This window comes from Somniosus microcephalus, chromosome 28, assembly GCF_052327205.1.
Source record: "Somniosus microcephalus isolate GS21.2 chromosome 28, FLI_Smic_1.0, whole genome shotgun sequence".
NCBI lineage: Eukaryota > Metazoa > Chordata > Chondrichthyes > Squaliformes > Somniosidae > Somniosus > Somniosus microcephalus.
The window spans coordinates 46,475,135-46,497,341 of NC_141014.1; the positions used below are offsets into that span (position 1 = coordinate 46,475,135).

The window sequence follows — 22,207 nt, forward strand, 5'->3', positions numbered from 1 at the left end:
TACTCCCACAATGCTGTTAGGCAGTGAGTTCCAGGATTTTTACCCAGCGACGATGAAGGAACGATTGTAGGAAAATTCATCGATAGCGAAGGATGATTCTCAGCACCTTGAGCTTCAGAAAAGCAGCAAATTGTCATTTAATTCAAATGAGAGCATCAAACAACGAGAGACTTTCCGATTTGAAGAAGGTCAAGGAACCCAAAAGCAGTGACATCACCGAGACTGATCTCCCAATCCTGCCGGTTTTCCATAGCTCTGATTGGCTCTGGGTCTCCCCCCCTCCTCCCCCACACCCCCTCTCCTTTGTTAATTGGTGCCTGGATTCAGGAAAGATTCCTGATTGGCTCTCAGGGATTGTCAATCATCATTGGTGATGTCATTCCTTGTTTGAATGCAGGCTGTCCCAGTAGTATAAATACAAGAGCTTGAGTTAGAAAGGGTTAGTTTTTGAACTTTCTAGGTGCTAGTGAGCAGTAATAGTATAACAGGAAATAGTGAAGATGGCCTCCCAAGTACGTCAGAACTACCACAAGGACTGTGAGGATGCTGTCAACAAGCAAATTAACATGGAGCTCTATTCCTCCTATGTTTATCTTTCCATGGTGAGTCTTGTCTTCCTTGTTGCTGTATTCTTAAAAGCTGGACATTCTGTAGTTCCATGAACTGGCTTTCAACTATATTTCTCTTGACTTCCTTACCTGGGGAAGCAATCTTTGAGCAGTGAGTACTTCAGGGTGAGCTTGTTGTGTTGATGGCCTGCTCCTTGTAGCAGCTGCACTCTGTTGACCAGGTTTAATATATGGAACGAGCTCAGCTGCTGCCTGAGTTTGTAACAGAAGAGCACAAACCTAGTCAAGTGACTGTTGGTGCTTGTTGACATGAAACAAAGTTCAGTTTCAGTGGGGTGACTGTAGTGAGTGACATGATGGCAGGTCCTCACTAGCTTTCTTTTTAACTGGAAGTGAAGTTCTGGGAATCCTGGTGTTGAAGCCTTGTTCACTGTGCCTAGATCTCTTTGACTACCTCCCAAAGTGCCTTGTAGCCAATGAAGTCACCTGTTATGTGGGAAATGCAGCAGCCAATTTGTGCACAGTAAGCTTGCACAAACAATGAGACTCATCAGATCATCTGTTTTGGTTGAGGGATAAATATTGGCCTGGGAATCTGGAGAGAACTCCCCTGTTCTCTGAAGTAGTGCCTTGAGATCTTTCACATCCACCTGAGGACAGACAGGGCCTCTGTTTAACATCTCATCTGAATGACAGGAAGTAGAGGAGGGACTACTTATCCAGCAGTAGAGTTTAGTTTGACTGGTCATGAAATATAATCCTGAACTGTAGTTTATAGTTTTTATTTGCTGGTTGACTGTTTCATCCTGGTTCTTGGGAGGAGAAGCTGGCCAAGATGTTCAGATTAGTGAAGTGAATTGCATTTTGCTAGTTAACCAATGGTATCTTCAGGATCAAGGGAGAAGCCAGGGACAGGGTACTTGTTTGGATGATCAGCCATGATCTCACTAAATGTTGGAACAGTCTCAAGGGGCCGAATGGCCTACTACTGCTCCTATCTTCTATGGTTCTATCTATTTTTGCAAGATTAAGAACTCACTAGCTAACTAGGGGTAAATATAATCTTGCATTGTATATGAAGATCTAGGTCTGCTGAAGCTGTTTAAAATTCTCTCCACAGTCCTATTACTTTGACCGGGATGATGTTGCCCTGCGTCACTTTGCAGAGTTCCTCAAGGAGCAGTCACATGAGAAACACGAGGATGCTGAGAAACTGATGAAATGCCAGAATCGGCGTGGAGGCCGAATCATCTTGGAGGACATCAAGGTTGGATTCAATAAATGAGTGGCCTTCTGTCGGGTTCCCCTTGTTTCCAATACTTTCTGAAGCAATTAGTTCCAATTTGAATCCATGGTTCTGGTGGCTTAATGCTGTCATTCTATATTCCTGTGACACATTGGTTCATGGTAACATGGATTTCTGGCTGCTTTTCACCCCTGTTTTCCTTGTGCTGTCTTGTGTCTTTTTTGTTTAATTCATTGTAAGTGAACTGTGACTTTCACCTTCAGAAACCAGAGCAGGATGAGTGGAGCAATGGTCTGGAGGTGATGCAGAGAGCTCTGCAGATGGAGAAGAATGTCAACCAGAGTCTGCTGGATCTGCACAAACACTCCACTGGGAGCACTGACCCTCATGTAAGTTCTTGGTGGGTTTTTGGGTATGTTGGAAGTGGTGGAACCTTGCTGTCCTTGAGCCGATTCAACAATCTACATGCCCAATCGCTTTGTGTTGGGGTGTCTCCTGGGTTCTTAAGGGGGTTGGGGTGAGGATGGGATAGTTGGCCTTATGTGGACATTGAGAATAAGTGTGTCGCAGTGGTTCCAGGATCTAAGCATCTATTGTACAGAAATTACTAGATCATTTGAGCAAATTTACATCATCTCAATTACACCACTTGACTATCCTCCAGTCCAAGAGGATTAAAATCCCAACTCTAGAGGAAGTGGGGGGAGCTTGGATGTTCCTTGATATCTGCTACTGGCCATAACTAGTTTCACTTTGTTTCTTTCAGTTGTGTGACTTCCTGGAGACCCACTACTTGGATGAGCAAGTGAAGATGATCAAGAAGCTTGGAGATCACATCACCAACTTGAAGAGACTGGGAGCCCCTGAGAATGGCATGGGAGAGTACTTGTTTGACAAGCACACCCTGGGGGAGAGTGACTGAAGCTTATTGTGTTCAGTACTTGTGTTTATATAATTGTGTGGGAGACCCTGTCCTTCAGGGAATGATGGGTTGTGTGACTTTGTACAAAGAGCTGTGAGACCTGGGCTCTGTAATATCAACTGTCACTAACTGTAAATAAACTGTTCAACATTGGACTGGATTTTGTCTCCTTTGTAAATTTGAGTGGTTGCTTATTTTCTGATAACATTTGGTTGTCTTCAGACAAGAGCTACGCTGGGCTGTGTCCTCTGAGATGGTGTGCGTTGGCGACGTATTTCTTCCACCAGCTGCACGGCCTCAATTACGCCACGCAGCTCCTGTTTGTGAAAGTGGGCGGCATGCGTGCCAGCCTGCGGGAGCTGCCTGTCTTCTACCAGGAACTGCTATGGGTTTGGAACTACGTCGCTTCCAGGCGGAACTCTTTCTCTACACACCCCCCCCCCCCCCCCCCCCCCCTCGGGAGCGGCGGCTCTCCTGCGGGAGCCGTTGCTCAGGAATCCACACCTCCACAACTGTGGGTTCGGGTGGCTGGCAAGGTGACCAGAGTCGGGGATCTGCTCTACGGCGGAGGAGCGGTCTGCATGGCGCCGGAGGAGCTGGCACAGCGCCTGTCCTGGGCCAACGTCCGGCTCGCAGTCAAAGCCATCGAGTCGGTGAAGTGGCACTGGGCCCCGGCTCCACTAGGTGTATCGAGGCGGCTTAAGCACGGGGGCGATCCCGTCCGAGCTTACCCCCGTTCAGACGGAGTTCCTAATCGGCGCCCGGCCCCGAAACTCTCCTCGGGAACCGGCTCCTCACAACTTGCGCCGTCTCGAGGAAAGACCCTCCGTGCCTTTTCATTCCGCGCGGAGGAGTTTCCTGTACGGGCTGCTCCTGCACACACACTCCACTTTGCCGTCTGCACACGCCATGGCGTGGCATCTTGCTGACCGGCGGCGGCGGAGGTCCCCAATGGAGGGCTCTCTACGCGGGAGTCCTCCCTTGTTCCATCGGGGACTTGGCCTGGAGGGTGTTGCACGGAGCGGTCCTGTGCAATATGGTTTTAAATAGGTTCACGGACTCCCAGGCCGCCTGCATTTTTTGCAGCCTGGAGGAGTCCGTGTTTCACGTTTACATAGAATGTGAGAGGTTGTAGCCCCTCTTTCATTACCTGAAGGGGCTGCCCCTTGTTTTTTTTGGTTGCACTTCAGTCCCACGCTCCTGATCTACGGTCACCCTTGTCGGCCTGGGCCTGGCTAAAAAAGCCATCAATTGGTCCGGGGGGTCGTTCAGCCGGATTGCCTGCCGCTCTTCCATGGCCACGTTCGTGCCCGGGTGGCCCTGGAGATGGAGCACGCGGTGAACCCGGCACGCTCGGGGCCTCCTGCGACCGGTGGGCCCCGTGGGGACTGGAGTGATTCATCACCCAGCAACAAAATTTCAACTTAATTTGTTAAGTTTCACTTAATGTTTTGAGTTCAGTTAGTCTCTTTGTTTATGGGTTGCTCAAAAAGAGTACACACAGTGATTGCCTCTCGCTTCCTGCAATCCCCCCAATCCCGTCAGCTTAACTCCAACATCCTTTCCCCGGCGGATAGACCAGACTTACCCCAGTACATGTCAAAGACATGGAATGTACTCGTGCAAAAGGTAATATTTATAACATTACAAAAACAAAAGCACACATACACAGTTAACCATCATTTAAAGCTGGCATGAATCTAATAATGGGGGTGAGGCGGACCTACAAATACAAAGGGATCGGGATAGGTGGGTGGAAAATGGCATATAATGTGGGAAAATACAAAAGAATGAGACTCGGGAAAAGAAAGACTTGCATTTCTGTAGCGCCTTTTACGACCACCGGAAGCCTCAAAGCACTTTACAGCCAATGAAGTACTTTTTGAAGTGTAGCCACTGTTGTAATGTAGGAAACATAGCAGCCAATTTGCACACAGCAAGCTCCCACAAACAACAATGTGATAATGACTGGATCATCTGTTTTTGTTATGTTGGTTGAGGGATTAATATTTAAAAGAAAGCACAATTTACACTTCATCTAGAGCCATCCTTTGTTTCTTAACCTGCTCCATTACCATCTCCCTTTGCCTTGAATATCTCTCAATGTCTCTTAATCTCTCCTGCCGTCCATCCTATCACAGACCGTCCCTTTTCTTCTTTCCTCCCCTACCCCCTTTCCCAGCCTCTTCACTTGCTTAAGAATCTGTTCCATTTCCGGCTTTTTTCCAGTTCTGACGAAAGGTCATCGACCTGAAACGTTGACTCTGTTTCTCTCTTCACAGACGCTGCCTGACCTGCCGAGTGTCTCCGGCATTTTCTTTTTTTATTTGAGGGATAAATAGGACAACCCAGCCTATCCAATCTTTCCTCATAGCTAAAATTCTTCAGCCCAGGCAACATCCTCGTAAATCTCCTCTGTACCCTCTCTAGTGCAATCACATCCTTCCTGTAATGTGGTGACCAGGACTGCACGCAGTACTCTAGCTGCGGCCTAACCAGTGTTTTATACATTTCAAGCATAACCTCCCTGCTCTTATATTCTATGCCTCGGCTAATAAAGCAAGTATCCCGTATGCCTTCTTAACCACCTTATCTACCTGTCCAGCTAACTTCAGAGATCTGTGGACATGCACTCCAAGGTCCCTCTGATCTTCTGCACTTCTCTGTGTCCTACCATTTAACCCTTGCCTTGTTAGCCCTCCACAAATGCATAACCTCACACTTCTCCAGATTGAATTCCTTTTGCCACTGTTCTGCCCACCTGACCAGTCCATTGATATCTTCCTGCAGTCTTCAGCTTTCTTCATTATCAACCACACAGCCAATTTTTGTATCATCTGCAACCTTCTTAATCATACTTCCTACATTCAAGTCTAAATCATTGATATATACCACAAAAAGCAAAGGACCCAGTACTGAGCCCTGCGGAACCCCACTGAAAACAGCCTTCCAGTCACAAAAACACCCTTCGACCATTACCCTTTGTTTCCTGCCTCTGAGCCAATTTTGGATCCAACTTGCCACTTTGCCTTGGATATCATGGGCTTTTACTTTTGTGACCAGTCTGCCTTGCAGGACCTTATCAAAAGCCTTACTAAAATCCATATAGATTACATCAAACGCACTACCCTCATCGACCCTCCTCAAAAAATTCAATCAAGTTAGTCAGACATGACCTTCCCTTAACATATCCATGCTGACTGTCCCTGATTAATCCGTGTCTTTCTAAATGAAGATTTATCCTGTCGCTCGGAAATGTTTCCAATAATATTCCCAACACTGAGGTTAGGCTGACTGGCCTGTAATTAATCGGTCTATCCCATTCTCCATTTTTAAACTTCTTCTTCTCCTTCGGCAGTCCCTCCGAACCGAGGATGACTTGCTTCCACATTTAAAACGAGTTCTCAGGTGACTGATGAGTCCAATGCAGGACCTGCAGTCTCTGTCACAGGTGAGGCAGACGGTGGTTGAAGGGGGCGGGTGGGTGGGGTGCTTGGGTTGACGTGCGCTCCTTGCGCTGCCTGCGCTTAGCTTCCGCTTGCTCCCGGCGAAGAGACTCGATGTGTTCGGCGCCTTCCCGGATTCTTCAACTCCACTTTGTGCGGTCTTGGGCCAGGGATTCCCAGGTGTCGGTGGGGATGTTACACTTTTTCAAGGAGGCTTTGAGGGTGTCCTTGATGCACTTCCTCTGCCCACCTGGGGCTCTCTTGCCGTGCCGGAGCTCCGAGTAGAGCGCTTGTTTTGGGAGTCTCGTATCGGGCATGCGGACAATGTGACCCGTCCATCGGAGCTGATCGAGCGTTGTCAAAGCTTCGATGCCGGTGATGTTGGCCTGAGCGCGATCACTGACGTTGGAGTGTCTATCCTGCCAATGGATTTGCAGGATCTTGCGGAGGCAGCGTCGGTGGTACCTCTCCAGTGCTTTGAGGTGCTTGCTGTACATGGTCCCTTTTTAAACAATGGTACCACGTTAGCAGTCCTCTGGCACCACACCTGAAGCCAGAGAAGATTGGAAAATGATGGTCAGAGCCTCTGCTATTTCACACGCACTTTCCATTCGCCTGACCCGCTTTGCAGACTCACTGATCTGGTTGGATGTTGCCTCAAACCCACAGATACCTGAAAATGACCAACCCACTGAACCACGCAGAACTATTAAAAAGACACTGACTCGCAAACAACGGAGGATTCAATTAACCTGGGCAAGGTGGCCCTCAACTGGTCCAGGCAGAGCGCGGTCGATGGGGTGGGGGGTGTTCGCTCCGGCTGCCCGCCTCTCTTCCGTGGCTACAACCAATGCCTGGGTGTCCCTGAAGAGGGAGCACGCAGTGTCTGACGGTTCCCTTTGAGGCTTTCCCTAACCGGTGGGCACCAGAGGGACTGGAGTGCAGAGTGGATCCAGGGAACTCAATTATAATTTAAAAGGTTTTTATTTTAGTTTTGTCATAATTTGGAACTTATTGTTTGTGCCCCTTTAAAAAGGGGGTAACTTATGATTTAAATGTTTCTGATTGATGATTTAATCGTCCCAATGGATTAGCCGAAAGATAAGCCTGTGATTCCAGATATTCAAACTGTGTTTGAGGAAAGTCAGGGCGATTGGGATCCTTCTTTTTTTTCTATAAATTTAAATGCCCCAGCTGCTGTGGATGGATTTCAACTCACGTCCCATTAATCAAAGCCTCTGGATTACTAGTTCAGCCAATTTACCACGAGGCTACTGTTCCCTTCCCTTGGGGTCCTTATTGCCATGTCAGCCAATGACACTCATTTTTCAAAGTTCTGATTGGCTCTGGGAGTCATCTCCCCTCCTCCCTTTACTTGATCCTCTTTTGGTAAAACCATAAATTTAGACACATAAAAACTGTAAATAAACCATTAAAACTGTAAATAAACCAATCAAACTGTAATAAACCAATAAAACTTCAAATAAACCTTAATAATCAAATTAAAATTTGGTTCTCCAGCCCAATTAAGCACTCCAGTCCCCGCGGCGCCCACCGGTCACGAAAGTGATCCAGCGCGCCGGCGGACACCGCGTGCTCCAGCTCTAGGGCCACCCGGGCGCGAACATGGCCACGGAAGAGAGGGAGGCAATCCGGCCGGACGACCCCCTTTCAAAGTTCTGATTGGCTCTGGGCGTCATCTCCCCTCCTCCCTTTACTTGATTCCTCTTTTGGTAAAACCATAAATTTAGACAGATAAAAACTGTAAATAAACCATTAAAACTGTAAATAAACCAATAAAACTGTAATAAACCAATAAAACTTCAAATAAACCTTAATAATCAAATTAAAATTTGGTTCTCCAGCCCAATCATGCACTCCAGTCCCCGCGGCGCCCACCGGTCACGAAAGTGATCTAGCGCGCCGGCGGACACCGCGTGCTCCAGCTCTAGGGCCACCCGGGCGCGAACATGGCCACGGAAGAGAGGGAGGCAATCCGGCCGGACGACCCCCTTTCAAAGTTCTGATTGGCTCTGGGCGTCATCTCCCCTCCTCCCTTTACTTGATTGGTGCTCTGAGAGACGCTGCCACTTCTGATTGGGTATTGAGGAATGTCACTCATCATCTAGGCGGCCACGCCCTGGATTATCCAGCAGTATAAATACTAGGAGTTTGGTTAAATCTCAGTTTCTTACTTCAACAAAGCTTAGATTTTTAAAATAAAACTAATAATTAGGATGGCTTCTCAAGTGTGTCAGAACTACCACAAGGACTGTGAGGATGCTGTCAACAAGCAGATCAACATGGAGCTCTATTCCTCCTATGTTTATCTCTCCATGGTGAGTCTTGTATTTCTGACCACTTCACAATGGAGACTATGTAATGTGACTTTACTAAATTCTGTGCTGTATCTAGCCCACCCCTCAATCTATGCACAGTAAATTCATTTTTTAAAGCTATAATAATGCAATTTATCAGCTTGTGTATGCATTAACAAACTGCCTCTCCAGGTCCTTGCAATAGCTGAACCTTATTCTGAGTATCTTAATGACTCTCTCCTGGGCTCTTGTGAGGGTGTTGAAGATTATATTTGGAATACACTCTGCATTCAATGTGTGGCATTCAGAATTCTTATCCTCACTTCTAAATCACCCCATGGCTTTTTCCTACCTTGCTTTTGCAATGAGGGGATGTAATCTTCAAATTAGAAGTAGCCCATTTAGGAGGGAAGTCAGGAAGCACTTTTTCACACAAGGGTGGTGGAAATCCGGAACGCTTTCTTTTCCTGCCCTCCCATCCCGCAAGCTGTGGATGCTGGGACAATTGGAGCTTTCAAGACAGATGTTTTGTTGGGTAAGGGTCTCCAGGGAGATGGAGTAAAGCTACAGGTCAGCCATGACCAAATTGAATGGTGGAGCTGGCTTGGGTGGCTGAATGGCCTACTCCTGTTCCTAATATTCTTAACCTCCTAGTTTTAAGTACTAGTTTGTGCCCTTCTGTCTTTTTCTCTAGCTCCCTTTGCTTTAATGGTGGTAAAGCCTTCAGCCACTTTGACCCTACTCAGTGGAACTCTCCCTTAACTCCTCTGCTTTCCTACTTCTTGACCTTGACCAAGCACTTCAAATTCTGAAGGTTTATGAACCTTTATTCCTTGGTATCACATACCTTGATTAGTGTTGAAGGTGCCAAATTAATGCTGCTTGTGGTAATTTTAGTTCATGGGATGAATGTAGCCAGTAAGACTCAGACCAGTTTCTCTTTGATGTACTACATATTGTGCACTGTGACTAGACTCTACTTTAATGGGTTTGTTTAGTGCCCCTTGGCATTAGATCTGGGCCAATATTTGCAAGTTACTATTTAATCTGCTCCCACCACCATTTCAGGCAGCGCATGCACTTGAGTTTCCTCCTGTAGCCTCTGGTTCTTTTGCCATTTCCATTGGCCAGTTCCCCTATTGCTAGGGGTAAGATTGTCCACTCGCTACCAGGTTAGTGCAGTAAGTAGGCCTGTGCTAGTTTTCATGTACAACGAGTTCAGTGAGACTTGAACCCTTTGAAAGAAAGCATAATCCAGGTTGGCTTTATGTACGATACCCATGATTGATCTGCTTTGGGATACCCAACTACTTTTCTGATCTCTCCATAGTCCTTCTACTTTGACCGGGATGATGTTGCCCTGCGTCACTTTGCCGAGTTCTTCAAGGAGCAGTCACACGAGGAACGGGAGCACGCGGAGAAACTGATGAAATTCCAGAATCGGCGTGGAGGCCGAATCATCTTGGCGGACATCAAGGTTTGGCTCAATAAACGAGTGACCTTCTGTCTGGGTCCCCGTAGACTGATTGTTTCAAATACTTTCTAAAGCAATTTGTTCCAATTTATAACAAACAGGCCATTTGACCAAGTGGGTCCATGATGGAGTGTATCCTGCACGAACCACCTCCCACCATGCTTCATCTAACCCTATCTGCATATCCTTCTATACACTTCTCCCTAGTACTTATCTAGCTTCCCCTTAAATACATCTGTGATTTTGACTCCAGTAGTTGTGTTGGCTTAATGCCGTAGTTCTATTTTCTTCTAACACATTGGTTCATGGTAAAGTTAGATATTTGCACCCCTAATTTCCTTCAATACTTTCTTGTTTGTTTATTCCATTATACAGTGAACTGTCTGAATTTCCCTTTCCAGAAACCAGAGCAGGATGAGTGGAGCAATGGTCTGGAGGCGATGCAGAGAGCTCTGCAGCTGGAGAAGAATGTCAACCAGAGTCTGCTGGATCTGCACAAACTCGCCACTGATAGGACCGACCCTCATGTAAGTTCTTGATGCTGTAATGTGGGCATATGTTCAGTTGGAGGTGGTGGAAACCTGAGCCTATTTATAAGATCTTCACGCCCAATAGCTGTGTTGGTGCCTTTTTTAGGTTTGAGTGGTGGGAGGTTGGCCTACTGTGGACAGTGACTAGTAAATGTGTCCCAGTGATTCTAGGATCTATGCCCCTATTGTGCAGGAAGTTTAATCTAATGATGCAGTAATTCCATTAATCTCAATTGCACCACTAGACTATCCTGCAGTCCAAGTGGATTAAACTCTCGGGGGGGAAGCTACGATGTTCCTTGAAATCTGCTGCTGGACATAACTAGTTTCCCTCTTTTCCCCAGTTGTGTGACTTCCTGGAGACCCACTATTTGGATGAGCAAGTGAAGATGATCAAGAAGCTTGGAGATCACATCACCAACTTGAAGAGACTGGGAGCCCCTGAGAATGGCATGGGAGAGTACCTGTTTGACAAGCACACCCTGGGGGAAGAGTGACTGCAGGGATGAAGCCTATTGTATTTAGTACTTGTATTTATAATTGTGTGCGAGACTCCTGTCTTGTAGGGAATGATGGCTTGTGACTTTGTGCAAGAGCTGAGAGACCTGGGCTCTTAATGTGAAATGTCACTAACTGTAAATAAACTGTTCTATATTGGACTGGATTTTGTCTGCTTGTAAATTTTAGTGGTTTTTGTTCCAGTTGGCATAGTGGTTAGCACTGTTGCCTCACAGCGCCAGGGACCCGGTTTCGAATCCGGCCTCGGGTGACTCTCTCTGTGTGGAGTTTGCACATTCTCCCCGTGTTTGCGTGCGTTTCCACCGGGTGCTCTGGTTTCCTCCCACAGTCCAAAGATGTGCGGGTTAGGTTGATTGGCTATGATAAATTGAACCTTAGCGTTAGGGGGGATTAAATACGTGGGGTTACGGGGATAGGGTGGGATATGTGTTGGTGTAGGGGTTATGGGGATCGAGTGGGATGTGTGTCGGTGCAAGCTCGATGGGCCGAAATGGCCTCTATCTGCACTGTGGGGTTTCTGTGATGTTCTGTGAACTTGCTTACATTTCCAGTATTACACTGGGCTGTGCAGCAGTGTTGACATGGGATTTGGTCATAGAATGGTTGCAGCACAGGAGGCCATTCGGCCTGTCGAGCCCATGCCGGCTCTCTGCAGGAGCACTTCGGCTAGTACCACACCCTGCCCTTTGTGTGGACCCCTGCCATTTTTTCCTTCAGGTGCTTGTCTAGTTCCCTTTTTGGAAACCGAGATTGAGTCTGCCTCTCAACCTCAGGCAGTGCATTCCAGATGCTGACCACTCGCTCTGTTCAGTTTTTCCTCATGTCGTCTGTGGGCCCCCTGCCAATCACCTTAAATCTGTGTTCTCTGGTTCTCGACCCTTCCACCAATGGGAACAGTTCTCTTTTTTTTTTGCCGTGGTAATTTTAATTTATTTAACTTGGATATTCTATGTATTTCTTGGAAATTTGTCAATCTTGAGTTGCAAGCAAACTGCAATGTTGTAATACAACAACTTAATGTACAAAGGTGTGTTCAGCCAAATGAGCTAATGGGACCAGGGACCCTTGAAGTTTGGTCAGAATTCGGTTTTAGAGTCTTAAAGGAGGCAGAGGTTTAGGGAGGGAATTCCACAGCTTGGGGTCTAGGCAGTTAAATAGAAGTACTTGTTGCCATGGTGATGAATATTCCCCCTGCCCTTGAGAGCTTGGAGAGTTATAATTTAGCCACTACAATGAAATACAAGTTATAATAAACACAAGGATGATTGCCTGTGACTGTGTTCTGTCATTTCAGTCCAATGAAGAGAAAGCTCTGGTTTAGCATTCTCTAAGAATTATATTTTCCCTGGGCAAGAGCAGTTTGTATTCAGCAAACTGCTACAGATCCCCATCAGTCATTAGTGGGGGTAACTCTGTTAACAAACTCGCCAGTGCCGCTATAGCCTTTCTGGGCAGCGAAACAAATAACTGCTGCACAGACCAGCAATGTTGGAGCTCACTGAACTCATGATAAGGGGATTACAATTGATGTGGTGGTGGAGGAGAATCAACAATTGCCATATCAGCTTGCTATCCACATAACATAATTAGAAGCAGGAGTAGGCCATGCGGCCCTTGAGCCTGCTCCACCATTCAATAAAATCATGGCTGATCTTCAATCTCACCTCTACTTTCCAGCCCGATCTCCATATCCCTTGATCACACTACAATCTAAAAATCTATCTCAGCCTTGAATATAGTTAATGGTTCAGCATCCACAGCCCTTTGGGGTAGAGAATTCAAAGGTTTCTTACTGGGAAAGTGTGAGTACCCTACTGGGCTTTGTTCTGGGACCCCTCTCCTTCCCCCTCTCCCACCATGGTTGACTATCCTGCCAACACTCATGGTCTTGGGTAAGGTATTGAAGGATGAGGAATCCGTGTGGAACTGTATTCCCACAAAATATAATCCTTCTGGAAGCAGTAAATGTATTTCATTAAATGCACAAAGGACAACACCCAAGTTAAATAGATACTTCTCCTGAAACTCTTTTCCCCCTCCCTGCCTGTTCCATCAATGTATAAACCCAATACCGGCAGCTGCTCCTTAAATGTATTGATTGGTATTCAGGCCCATTGTGCAGTTCATACCAAATAGCAATCATCCTTTCCAAATCCGACTGCATCTCCATTTGTGTCCTTCACCCCCAGGAATGAATTCAACCGTTGATGATGCTGCAGCTGCAACACGCCAGTGTTTACACGCTAATTTAGGAACTTAGCTGAGAACTGCAGCGGGTGCAATGAAATTGCCATCTTCAGCCATTCCACGTTGATGTCTTTGCATCTCTCAGAGGCATTTCTGGGGTATCTGAGTCCCCACATTTCACACGACGATGAGCCGCAATTCTACGAGTCGGGATGGGTTTGCGTGCTGACGGGTTGGATGGCTTCATGTTTCAGACAAAACAAAGTCTTCAGCCCACTCGATGTGAAAAACATTACAGGAGCCCGTGTTTTAAGAATTACATCGAATTTACAGCACAGAAACAGGCCACTTGGCCCGACTGCTCCGTGCCAGTGTTTATGCTCCACACGAGCCTCCTCCCGCCCTTCTTCATCTAATCCGATCAGCATATCCTTCTTTTCCCTTCTTACCAAACTTCCCCTTAAATGCATCTCTGCTCTTCGCCTCAACTACTCCATGTGGTAGCGAGTTCCACATTCTCACCACTGAAGAAGTTGCTCCTGAATCCCCTCTTAGATTTATTAGTGACTATCTTATATTTATGGCCCTGAGTTCTGGACTCCCCCACAAGTGAAAGCATTTTCTTTCCATCTGCCTTATCAAAACACCTTCATAATTTTAAAGACCTCTATTAGGTCACCCTTCAGCCGCCTTATTTCTAGAAAAGAGAGCCCCAGCCTGTTCAGTCATTCCTGATCGATATAACCTCTCAGTTCTGCTGTCATCCTTGTAAATCAAATTTCCACCTCCTCCAGTGCCTCTATATCCTTTTTGTAATATTCTCCTTAGAGCAGAAAAGGCTAAGAGGAGATTTGATAGAGGCGTTTAAAATCATGAAGGGTTTCGATAGAGTAAATAAAGAGAAACTGTTTCCAATGGCTGAAGGGTCGATAACCAGAGGACACAGATTTAAGATGATTAGCAAAAGAACCAGAGGCGACAGGAGGAAAAACTTTGTTACACAAGGAGTGGTTAGGATTGGGAATGCGCTGCCTGATGGGGCGGTGGATACAGATTCAATAGTGGCCTTCAAAAGGGAATTGGATAAATACTTGAAGTAGAAAAAAGTTCCAGGTTCCTGGGGAAAGAGCGGGGGAGTGGGACTAACTGGATTGCTCTTTGAACGAGCCGGGACAGACTCGATGGGCCGAATGGCCTCCTTCTGTGCTGCACTATTCTATGATTCTATGGAGACCAGAACCGTGCACCGTACTCCAAGTGTAGTCTAACCGAGGTTCTATACCAATTTAACACGTTGAACTCGGGTGCGGTTCGGTTGCAAGCACTCCCCGCACTGAGGTCAGAACGGCACTAATGGTAACTGTTTGCATCTCACAAAATCTATGAGGTCGACGTTCACCCCGCTCCGTGCCGATACATTTCCTACAGTCTGACTACAAAGAAGCACAGCCCTGGTAGCAGCTCCCCGAGTGACGGGCTAGAAAATACACAGAGAAACATAGAAGATTGGAGCATCAGTCGGCCATTCGGCAACTCGAGCCTGTTCAGCCATTTAATGAGATCGTGGCTGATCATCCAAATTCAGTACCCTGTCCCTGCTTTCTCCCCATATCCCTTGATCCCTTTAGCCTCAAGAAATATATTCAAATCCTTCTTGAATATATTTAATGAATTTTCCTCAACTGCCCTGTGTGGCAGAGAATGTCACAGGTTCACCACTCTCTGGGTGAAGAAATTCCTCCTCATTTCAGTCCTAAATGGCTTCCCACTTATCCTTAGACTGTGACCCCTGGTTCTGGACTCCCCGCCATCGGGAACTTGCCTGTTTTTTCTGGAAGAGAAATTTCTGTCTTTACATCCGAAGGGATTGTGTGATGGGGAGAAATATTTAATGGAAAGTCAAGCCTCATGGGTCCCGGTTCTACAGAATCTGAAAATGTGAAATGAATAATACTCTGGTGTATGTTCCATAACACACAAAGATGTTTCCAATCAATTTATTCCATTTTTAGAATATTAATTCACGGAATGTGGGCGTCGCTGTCAACGGCCAGAATGTATTGCTCGGCGCGAGTCGCACTGGAGAAGGTGGGGGTGAGCCGCCTTCTTGAACTCCGTGCGGTGAAGGTACTCCCACAATGCTGTTAGGCAGTGAGTTCCAGGATTTTGACCCAGCGACGATGAAGGAACGATTGTAGGAAAATTCATCGATAGCGAAGGATGATTCTCAGCACCTTGAGCTTTTGAAAAGCAGCAAATTGTCATTTAATTCAAATGAGAGCATCAAACAACGAGAGACTTTCCGATTTGAAGAAGGTCAAGGAACCCAAAAGCAGTGACATCACCGAGATGATCTCCCAAACCTGCCGGTTTTCCATAGCTCTGATTGGCTCTGGGTCTCCCCCCCTCCTCCCCCACACCCCCTCTCCTTTGTTAATTGGTGCCTGGATTCAGGAAAGATTCCTGATTGGCTCTCAGGGATTGTCAATCGTCATTGGTGATGTCATTCCTTGTTTGAATGCAGGCTGTCCTAGTAGTATAAATACAAGAGCTTGAGTTAGAAAGGGTTAGTTTTTGAACTTTCTAGGTGCTAGTGAGCAGTAATAGTATAACAGGAAATAGTGAAGATGGCCTCCCAAGTACGTCAGAACTACCACAAGGACTGTGAGGATGCTGTCAACAAGCAAATTAACATGGAGCTCTATTCCTCCTATGTTTATCTTTCCATGGTGAGTCTTGTATTCCTTGTTGCTGTATTCTTAAAAGCTGGACATTCTGTAGTTCCATGAACTGGCTTTCAACTATATTTCTCTTGACTTCCTTACCTGGGGAAGCAATGTTTGAGCAGTGAGTACTTCAGGGTGAGCTTGTTGTGTTGATGGCCTGCTCCTTGTAGCAGCTGCACTCTGTTGAGCAGGTTTAATATATGGAACTAGCTCAGCTGCTGCCTGAGTTTGTAACAGAAGAGCACAAACCTGGTCAAGTGACTGTTGGTGCTTGTTGATATGAAACAAAGTTCAGTTTCAGTGGGGTGACTGTAGTGAGTGACATGATGGCAGGTCCTCACTAGCTTTCTTTTTAACTGGAAGTGAAGTTCTGGGAATCCTGGTGTTGAAGCCTTGTTCACTGTGCCTAGATCTCTTTGGCTACAAGGCACTTTGGGAGGTAGTCAATGAAGCCACTTGTTATGTGGGAAATGCAGCAGCCAATTTGTGCACAGTAAGCTTGCACAAACAATGAGACTCATCAGATCATCTGTTTTGGTTGAGGGATAAATATTGGCCTGGGAATCTGGAGAGAACTCCCCTGTTCTCTGAAGTAGTGCCTGAGATCTTTCACATCCACCTGAGGACAGACAGGGCCTCTGTTTAACATCTCATCTGAATGACAGGAAATAGAGGAGGGACTACTTATCCAGCAGTAGAGTTTAGTTTGACTGGTCATGAAATATAATCCTGAACTGTAGTTTATAGTTTTTATTTGTTGGTTGACTGTTTCATCCTGGTTCTTGGGAGGAGAAGCTGGCCAACATGTTCAGATTAGTGAAGTGAATTGCATTTTGTTAGTTAGCCAATGGTATCTTCAGGATCAAGGGAGAAGCCAGGGACAGGGTACTTGTTTGGATGATCAGCCATGATCTCACTAAACGTTGGAACAGGCTCAAGGGGCCGAATGGCCTACTACTGCTCCTATCTTCTATGGTTCTATCCATTTTTGCAAGATTAAGAACTCACTAACTAACTAGGGGTAAATATAATCTTGCATTGTATATGAAGATCTAGGTCTGATGAAGGTGTTTAAAATTCTCTCCACAGTCCTATTACTTTGACCGGGATGATGTTGCCCTGCGTCACTTTGCCGAGTTCCTCAAGGAGCAGTCACATGAGAAACACGAGGATGCTGAGAAATTGATGAAATTCCAGAATCGGCGTGGAGGCCGAATCATCTTGGAGGACATCAAGGTTGGATTCAATAAATGAGTGGCCTTCTGTTGGGTTCCCCTTGTTTCCAATACTTTCTAAAGCAATTGGTTCCAATTTGATTCCATGGTTCTGGTGGCTTAATGCAGTAATTCTATATTCCTGTGACACATTGGTTCATGGTAACATGGAATTCTGGCTGCATTTCACCCCTGTTTTCCTTGTGCTGTCTTGTGTATTTTTGTTTAATTCATTGTAAGTGAACTGTGACTTTCCCCTTCAGAAACCAGAGCAGGATGAGTGGAGCAATGGTCTGGAGGCGATGCAGAGAGCTCTGCAGATGGAGAAGAATGTCAACCAGAGTCTGCTGGATCTGCACAAACTCTCCACTGGGCACACCGACCCTCATGTAAGTTCTTAATGTGGGTTTTTGGGTGTGTTGGAGGTGGTGGAACCTTGCTGTCCTTGAGCCTATTCAATATTCCCCATGCCCAATTGCTTTGTGTTGGTGTCTCTCTCCTGGGTCCTTAAGTGGGTTGGGGAGAGGACTGGACAGTTGGCCTAATGTGGACATTGAGAATAAAGCTGTTGGTGTTCTTAGCATCTATTGTACAGGAATTACTGGTTCATTGGAGCAAATTTACATCATCTCAATTACACCACTTGAGTATCCTCCAGTCCAAGAGGATTAAAATCCCAACTCTAGGGTTGGGGGAGTGGTTGGGGGGGAGATCATGTTCCTTGATATCTGCTACTGGCCATAACTAGTTTCACTTTTTGTTTCTTTCTTTCAGTTGTGTGACTTCCTGGAGACCCACTACTTGGATGAGCAAGTGAAGATGATCAAGAAGCTTGGAGATCACATCACCAACTTGAAGAGACTGGGAGCCCCTGAGAATGGCATGGGAGAGTACCTGTTTGACAAGCACAGCCTGGGGGAGAGTGACTGAAGCTTATTGTGTTCAGTACTTGTGTTTATATAATTGTGGGGGAGACCCTGTCCTTCAGGGATGGGTTGTGTGACTTTGTACAAAGAGCTGTGAGACTGTCACTAACTATAAATAAACTGTTCAACATTGGACTGGATTTTGTGTCCTTGTAAATTTGAGTGGTTGCTTATTTTCTGATTAACATTTGGTTGTCTTCAGACAAGAGTTACACTGGGCTGTGTTTACATGGAATGTGAGAGGTGGCAACCCCTCTTCAAATAATGAATGAAAGGGGCTGCTCTCAATTTTTGGCTGTACTTCAGTCCCACGCTCCTGATCTTTGGTCACCTGGTGGGGAGGGGAGCGGGCAGGTCGGAGGACATAGAAACATAGAGATAGGAACAGGAGTAGGCCATTCGGCCCTTCGAGCCTGCTCCGCCATTCAATGAGATCATGGCTGATCTTCGTCTGAGATCATAGCTGATCTTATCAGTTCAGTACCCCGTCCCCGCCTTTTCTCCGTAACCCTTAATCCCCTTAGCCTTCAGAAATATATCCAATTCTCTCTTGAAAATATTTATTGAATTAGCCTTCACAGCCCTCTGTGGCAGGGAATTCCACAGGCTCACCACTCTTTGAGTGAAGAAATTCTTCCTCATCTCTGTTTTAAATGATTTGCCTGCTATTTTTAGACTGTGGCCCCTGGTTCTGTGCTCCCCTGCCATTGGAAACATTCTCTCTGAATTCAGCCTGTCCAGGCCTGCCATAATTTTATATGTTTCGATGAGATCCCCTCTCAATCTTCTAAACTCCAGTGAGTACAAGCCCAAACTATTCAATCTCTCCTCGTAGGTCATTCCCGTCATTCCAGGTATCAGCCTGGTGAATCGCCGCTGCACTCTTTCCATGGCAAGAACATCCTTCCGCAGATGGGGCGACCAAAACTGTACACAATACTCCAGATGTGGTCTCACCAGCACCTTGTACAGCTGTAGTAAGGTATCCCTATTCCTATACTCGAACCCCCTTGATATGAAGGCCAACATACCATTTGCCTTCTTAATCGTCTGTTGCACCTGCATGCTCTCCTTCAGTGACCTCCTCATAGGACTGCTCCTGGGCCTGGCCAAAAAGGCCATTAATGGGTCTAGGCAGCGGGTGGTCGAGGGAGTTGTTCGGCCCGATTGCCTGTCTCTTCCGTGGCCATGTTTGCGCCTGGGGGGCCCTGGAGGTGGAGCACGCGGTGTCTGCTGGCATGTTCGTGCCCTTCCGTGACGGGTGGGCGCTGCTGGGACTGGAGTGCATCATCACCTGTGACAACTAAGTTTCATTTGATGTTTTAAGTTGCAGACAATTTGTTTAACCACCCATCTAGACTAGTGGAATTGTCCTAATTCCAATCTGAGTTCCAACTGGCCTTTATGGGATTCCTTTCTTGGTGAAGAAAATTTCTGGGGGTGGGGGGAAATGAATACTCTCTTCATGGAGTCCCATTGGCCTGGAACCACACTGCACTCGGTTTCAACTGCCAAAGCTGCCACTTCTAAGCCTAATGGAGAGTTGGAGAATAGAGCAAGGTAACTATAGGATAAACAATTAGAGACTTGTTCACAGTGTTAGAGCTTTATCTGAGTTTTGACCTTGGGTGAAAATCCGAGGTTATTCTCAACATGCCTGTATCACATGAACATGTGTATCAGTCCACTAGTCCCACTTTTCCTTACTTGAGCTTTCATTCAATAGTGTTAGACCTTTGATGTGCTTTCTTAGCCTGTTCCTTCCTGTTGATCCCACAGGGTTGTGACCCAATCAGGAACACAAGGTATCCATGGAACCCCAGCACTGTCCTTCCCTCACCAGATTTAGGGAAATATCAGTAACTCTCATCTCAATGATTTCCTGGACTTCCTGTTCCACCAGAGAAGATTCACCAGACTCCTCGCCACTTTCCTCCTGGACAGTCGAACATCAAGAGCGATTAATCACTGAAATAAGTCTATACCAGATAGTCTCTTCACACCAGTGGGACAATGTATGCACAACCAACACTGCACACAGTGATTGCCAGCAACTGGGAGCAGACAGCGGGCGGACGAGGGGGTCGTTCGGCCTGACTACCTGTCTCTCTTGCGGGGCCACGTTCATGCCCGGGTGTCCCTGGAGATGGAGCACGCGGTGTCCACCGGCACGCTCGAGGCCTCCCGTGACCGGTGGGCGCCACGGGGTCTGGAGTGCATCTTCAACCCCCGGCAACCAAATTTCAATTTAATTTGTTAAGTTTCACTTAATGTTTTGAGTTTAGTTACAGTCTGTTTGTTTATGGGTAGCTCTAAAAGAGTACACAGTGATTGCCTCTCTCTTCCCGCAATCCCCCCCAATCCTGTCCGCTTAACTCAAACATCCTTTCCCCTGGCGGATAGACCAGACTTATCACAGTACATGTCAAATACATGCAATGTACTCGTGCAAAAGGTAATATTTAAAACATTACAAAAACACACATACACAGTTAACCATCATTTAAAGCTGGCATGAATCGAATAATGAGGGTGAGGCTTGTTGTGTATGTACCTTTAAGGGAATAACTGGTCTTAGACTGCAGTACCGGCAGTGACCACCCCTGTATAAAAGGCCCTAGCAGGCTTCTGTAGTTTCAGTTTCAAGCTGCCTCTTGTTCAGTAAAGTACCTGTTAAACTGTTCTACCGAAGTCCGTGTATTATTGAGGCGCGTACTTTACAGTGGCGACGAGTAAGTTCGAACTCGCCTGCAGTGTGGCATCATCTCACGGGGATCTCGCCTGAAAGGAAGGTCCTGGAAGGTCGTAGCCTGAGCAACGGGCGTCGACCGAGGGCAACCGCCCAAAGAATCCATCGGTGTTTGGAGAATTGCGGGAGAGACTGTGGTTCCAGCGAATCGTGCTGGTAGCAGGTAGCGTGCTGACCCTTCCGGACTGCGGCGGGCTCAAGCTCGGTTGAGCGGCTCTACAAATCGGGCCGTGCAGCGTCGCCGGGAAAAGAAAACAAGAGAGAGAGGGTGGAGCGCACAGGGCGCGGTCGGTGCTCGAGAACAGGACAGCGGAGAGAAACCAAACGGGGGGGGAAGGAAAGCGAGACGCGCCGAAGCTGCTGGTCGCCGCCATTACCCCGTAGAACACTAGGAGCAGCACTGGAGTCCTTCCATGGATTTAACAGTTTGAACTTCCGAACTGAATTGGCTCCGTTCGGAGGGACCACGTGTGTGATCTGGTAGAGGTGATAATGGTTATCGATCGCGGCGAAGATAAGGGCTGCACTCGAGGGCTGAAGGGAGACGGCGTCGGGGGACGGGTGAAGACCGCCAAGCGCGGGAAAACCGCCATTTTGTGGGCGGAGGACGACGGCAAGAGCGGGAAGCCGCCATCTTTGATAACAAGTAAAGAAAATAAAATCTGAGAAATTGCAAATCTACAATGCCTAAACACGGGAATATTAGCACCTTTGATAGTGACCTCGAAGATTGGGCCATATATGTTGAAAGAGTAAAAAATTATTGTAAGGCCAATAAAATTCGTGACCAAGATAAAGCTCTAACATTATTAAATTTAATGGGTGCGAAGACGTACGGGCAATTGAAACACCTGTTATCACCAGATGAACCGGCGGATAAGACGTTCGATGAGATTGTTACTGTCCTGAAAGATCATCTAAACCCCACGCCGCTGATGCTAGCGGAACGATTTAAATTTTACGACAGAAGGCAGCTACAGCATGAAAGCAATGCTGAATATTTGCTGGAATTGCGTAAATTAGCGAAATATTGCCAGTTTGGAACGGGATTGACAGATGCACTACGAGACAAATTTGTGTGTGGTTTATTTAAACAGGATACACAAAAGCGACTGCTCGAGGAGAATGAGCTGACGCTTGAGAAGGCGGTCACTATGGCAGCAGCACACGAAGCCGCAGCGAGAGGCACGGCAGTAATGCAGCTACGGTCACCGGAGCTCAGTGCACACAAATTGGGTGTGAGTTCTGGCAAATGTTATCGTTGTGGAAAGACAACGCATGATCAGAACCAGTGTTGGTTTAAAAACCAAGAATGTAGAACTTGTGGTAGGCTTGGACATATAGCTAGAGTATGCAGGTCAGGGAAGAAGACCAGCAACAA

The 22,207-nt window shown here is 46.7% G+C and overlaps 2 protein-coding genes across 2 annotated transcripts in view; both read left to right on the top strand.

Annotated features, from left to right (window-relative positions):
* LOC147099747 (ferritin heavy chain, oocyte isoform-like) overlaps positions 1 to 22,207 on the top strand; it is a 412,482-nt gene that overhangs the window by 73 nt on the left and 390,202 nt on the right. The window contains exon 2 of the mRNA XM_085969230.1: positions 1,690 to 1,836. Coding sequence (XP_085825356.1) covers positions 1,690 to 1,836 — 147 coding nt within the window. The remainder of the gene's footprint in view (positions 1 to 1,689; positions 1,837 to 22,207) is intronic.
* On the top strand, positions 4,345 to 11,162 carry LOC147099748 (ferritin heavy chain, oocyte isoform-like). Its single transcript, XM_085969153.1, has 4 exons — positions 4,345 to 4,366; positions 9,196 to 9,215; positions 10,377 to 10,502; positions 10,850 to 11,162. Exons 1-4 carry the CDS (start codon positions 4,345 to 4,347, stop codon positions 11,000 to 11,002), a joined length of 321 nt encoding a protein of 106 aa, XP_085825279.1. The 3' UTR covers positions 11,003 to 11,162.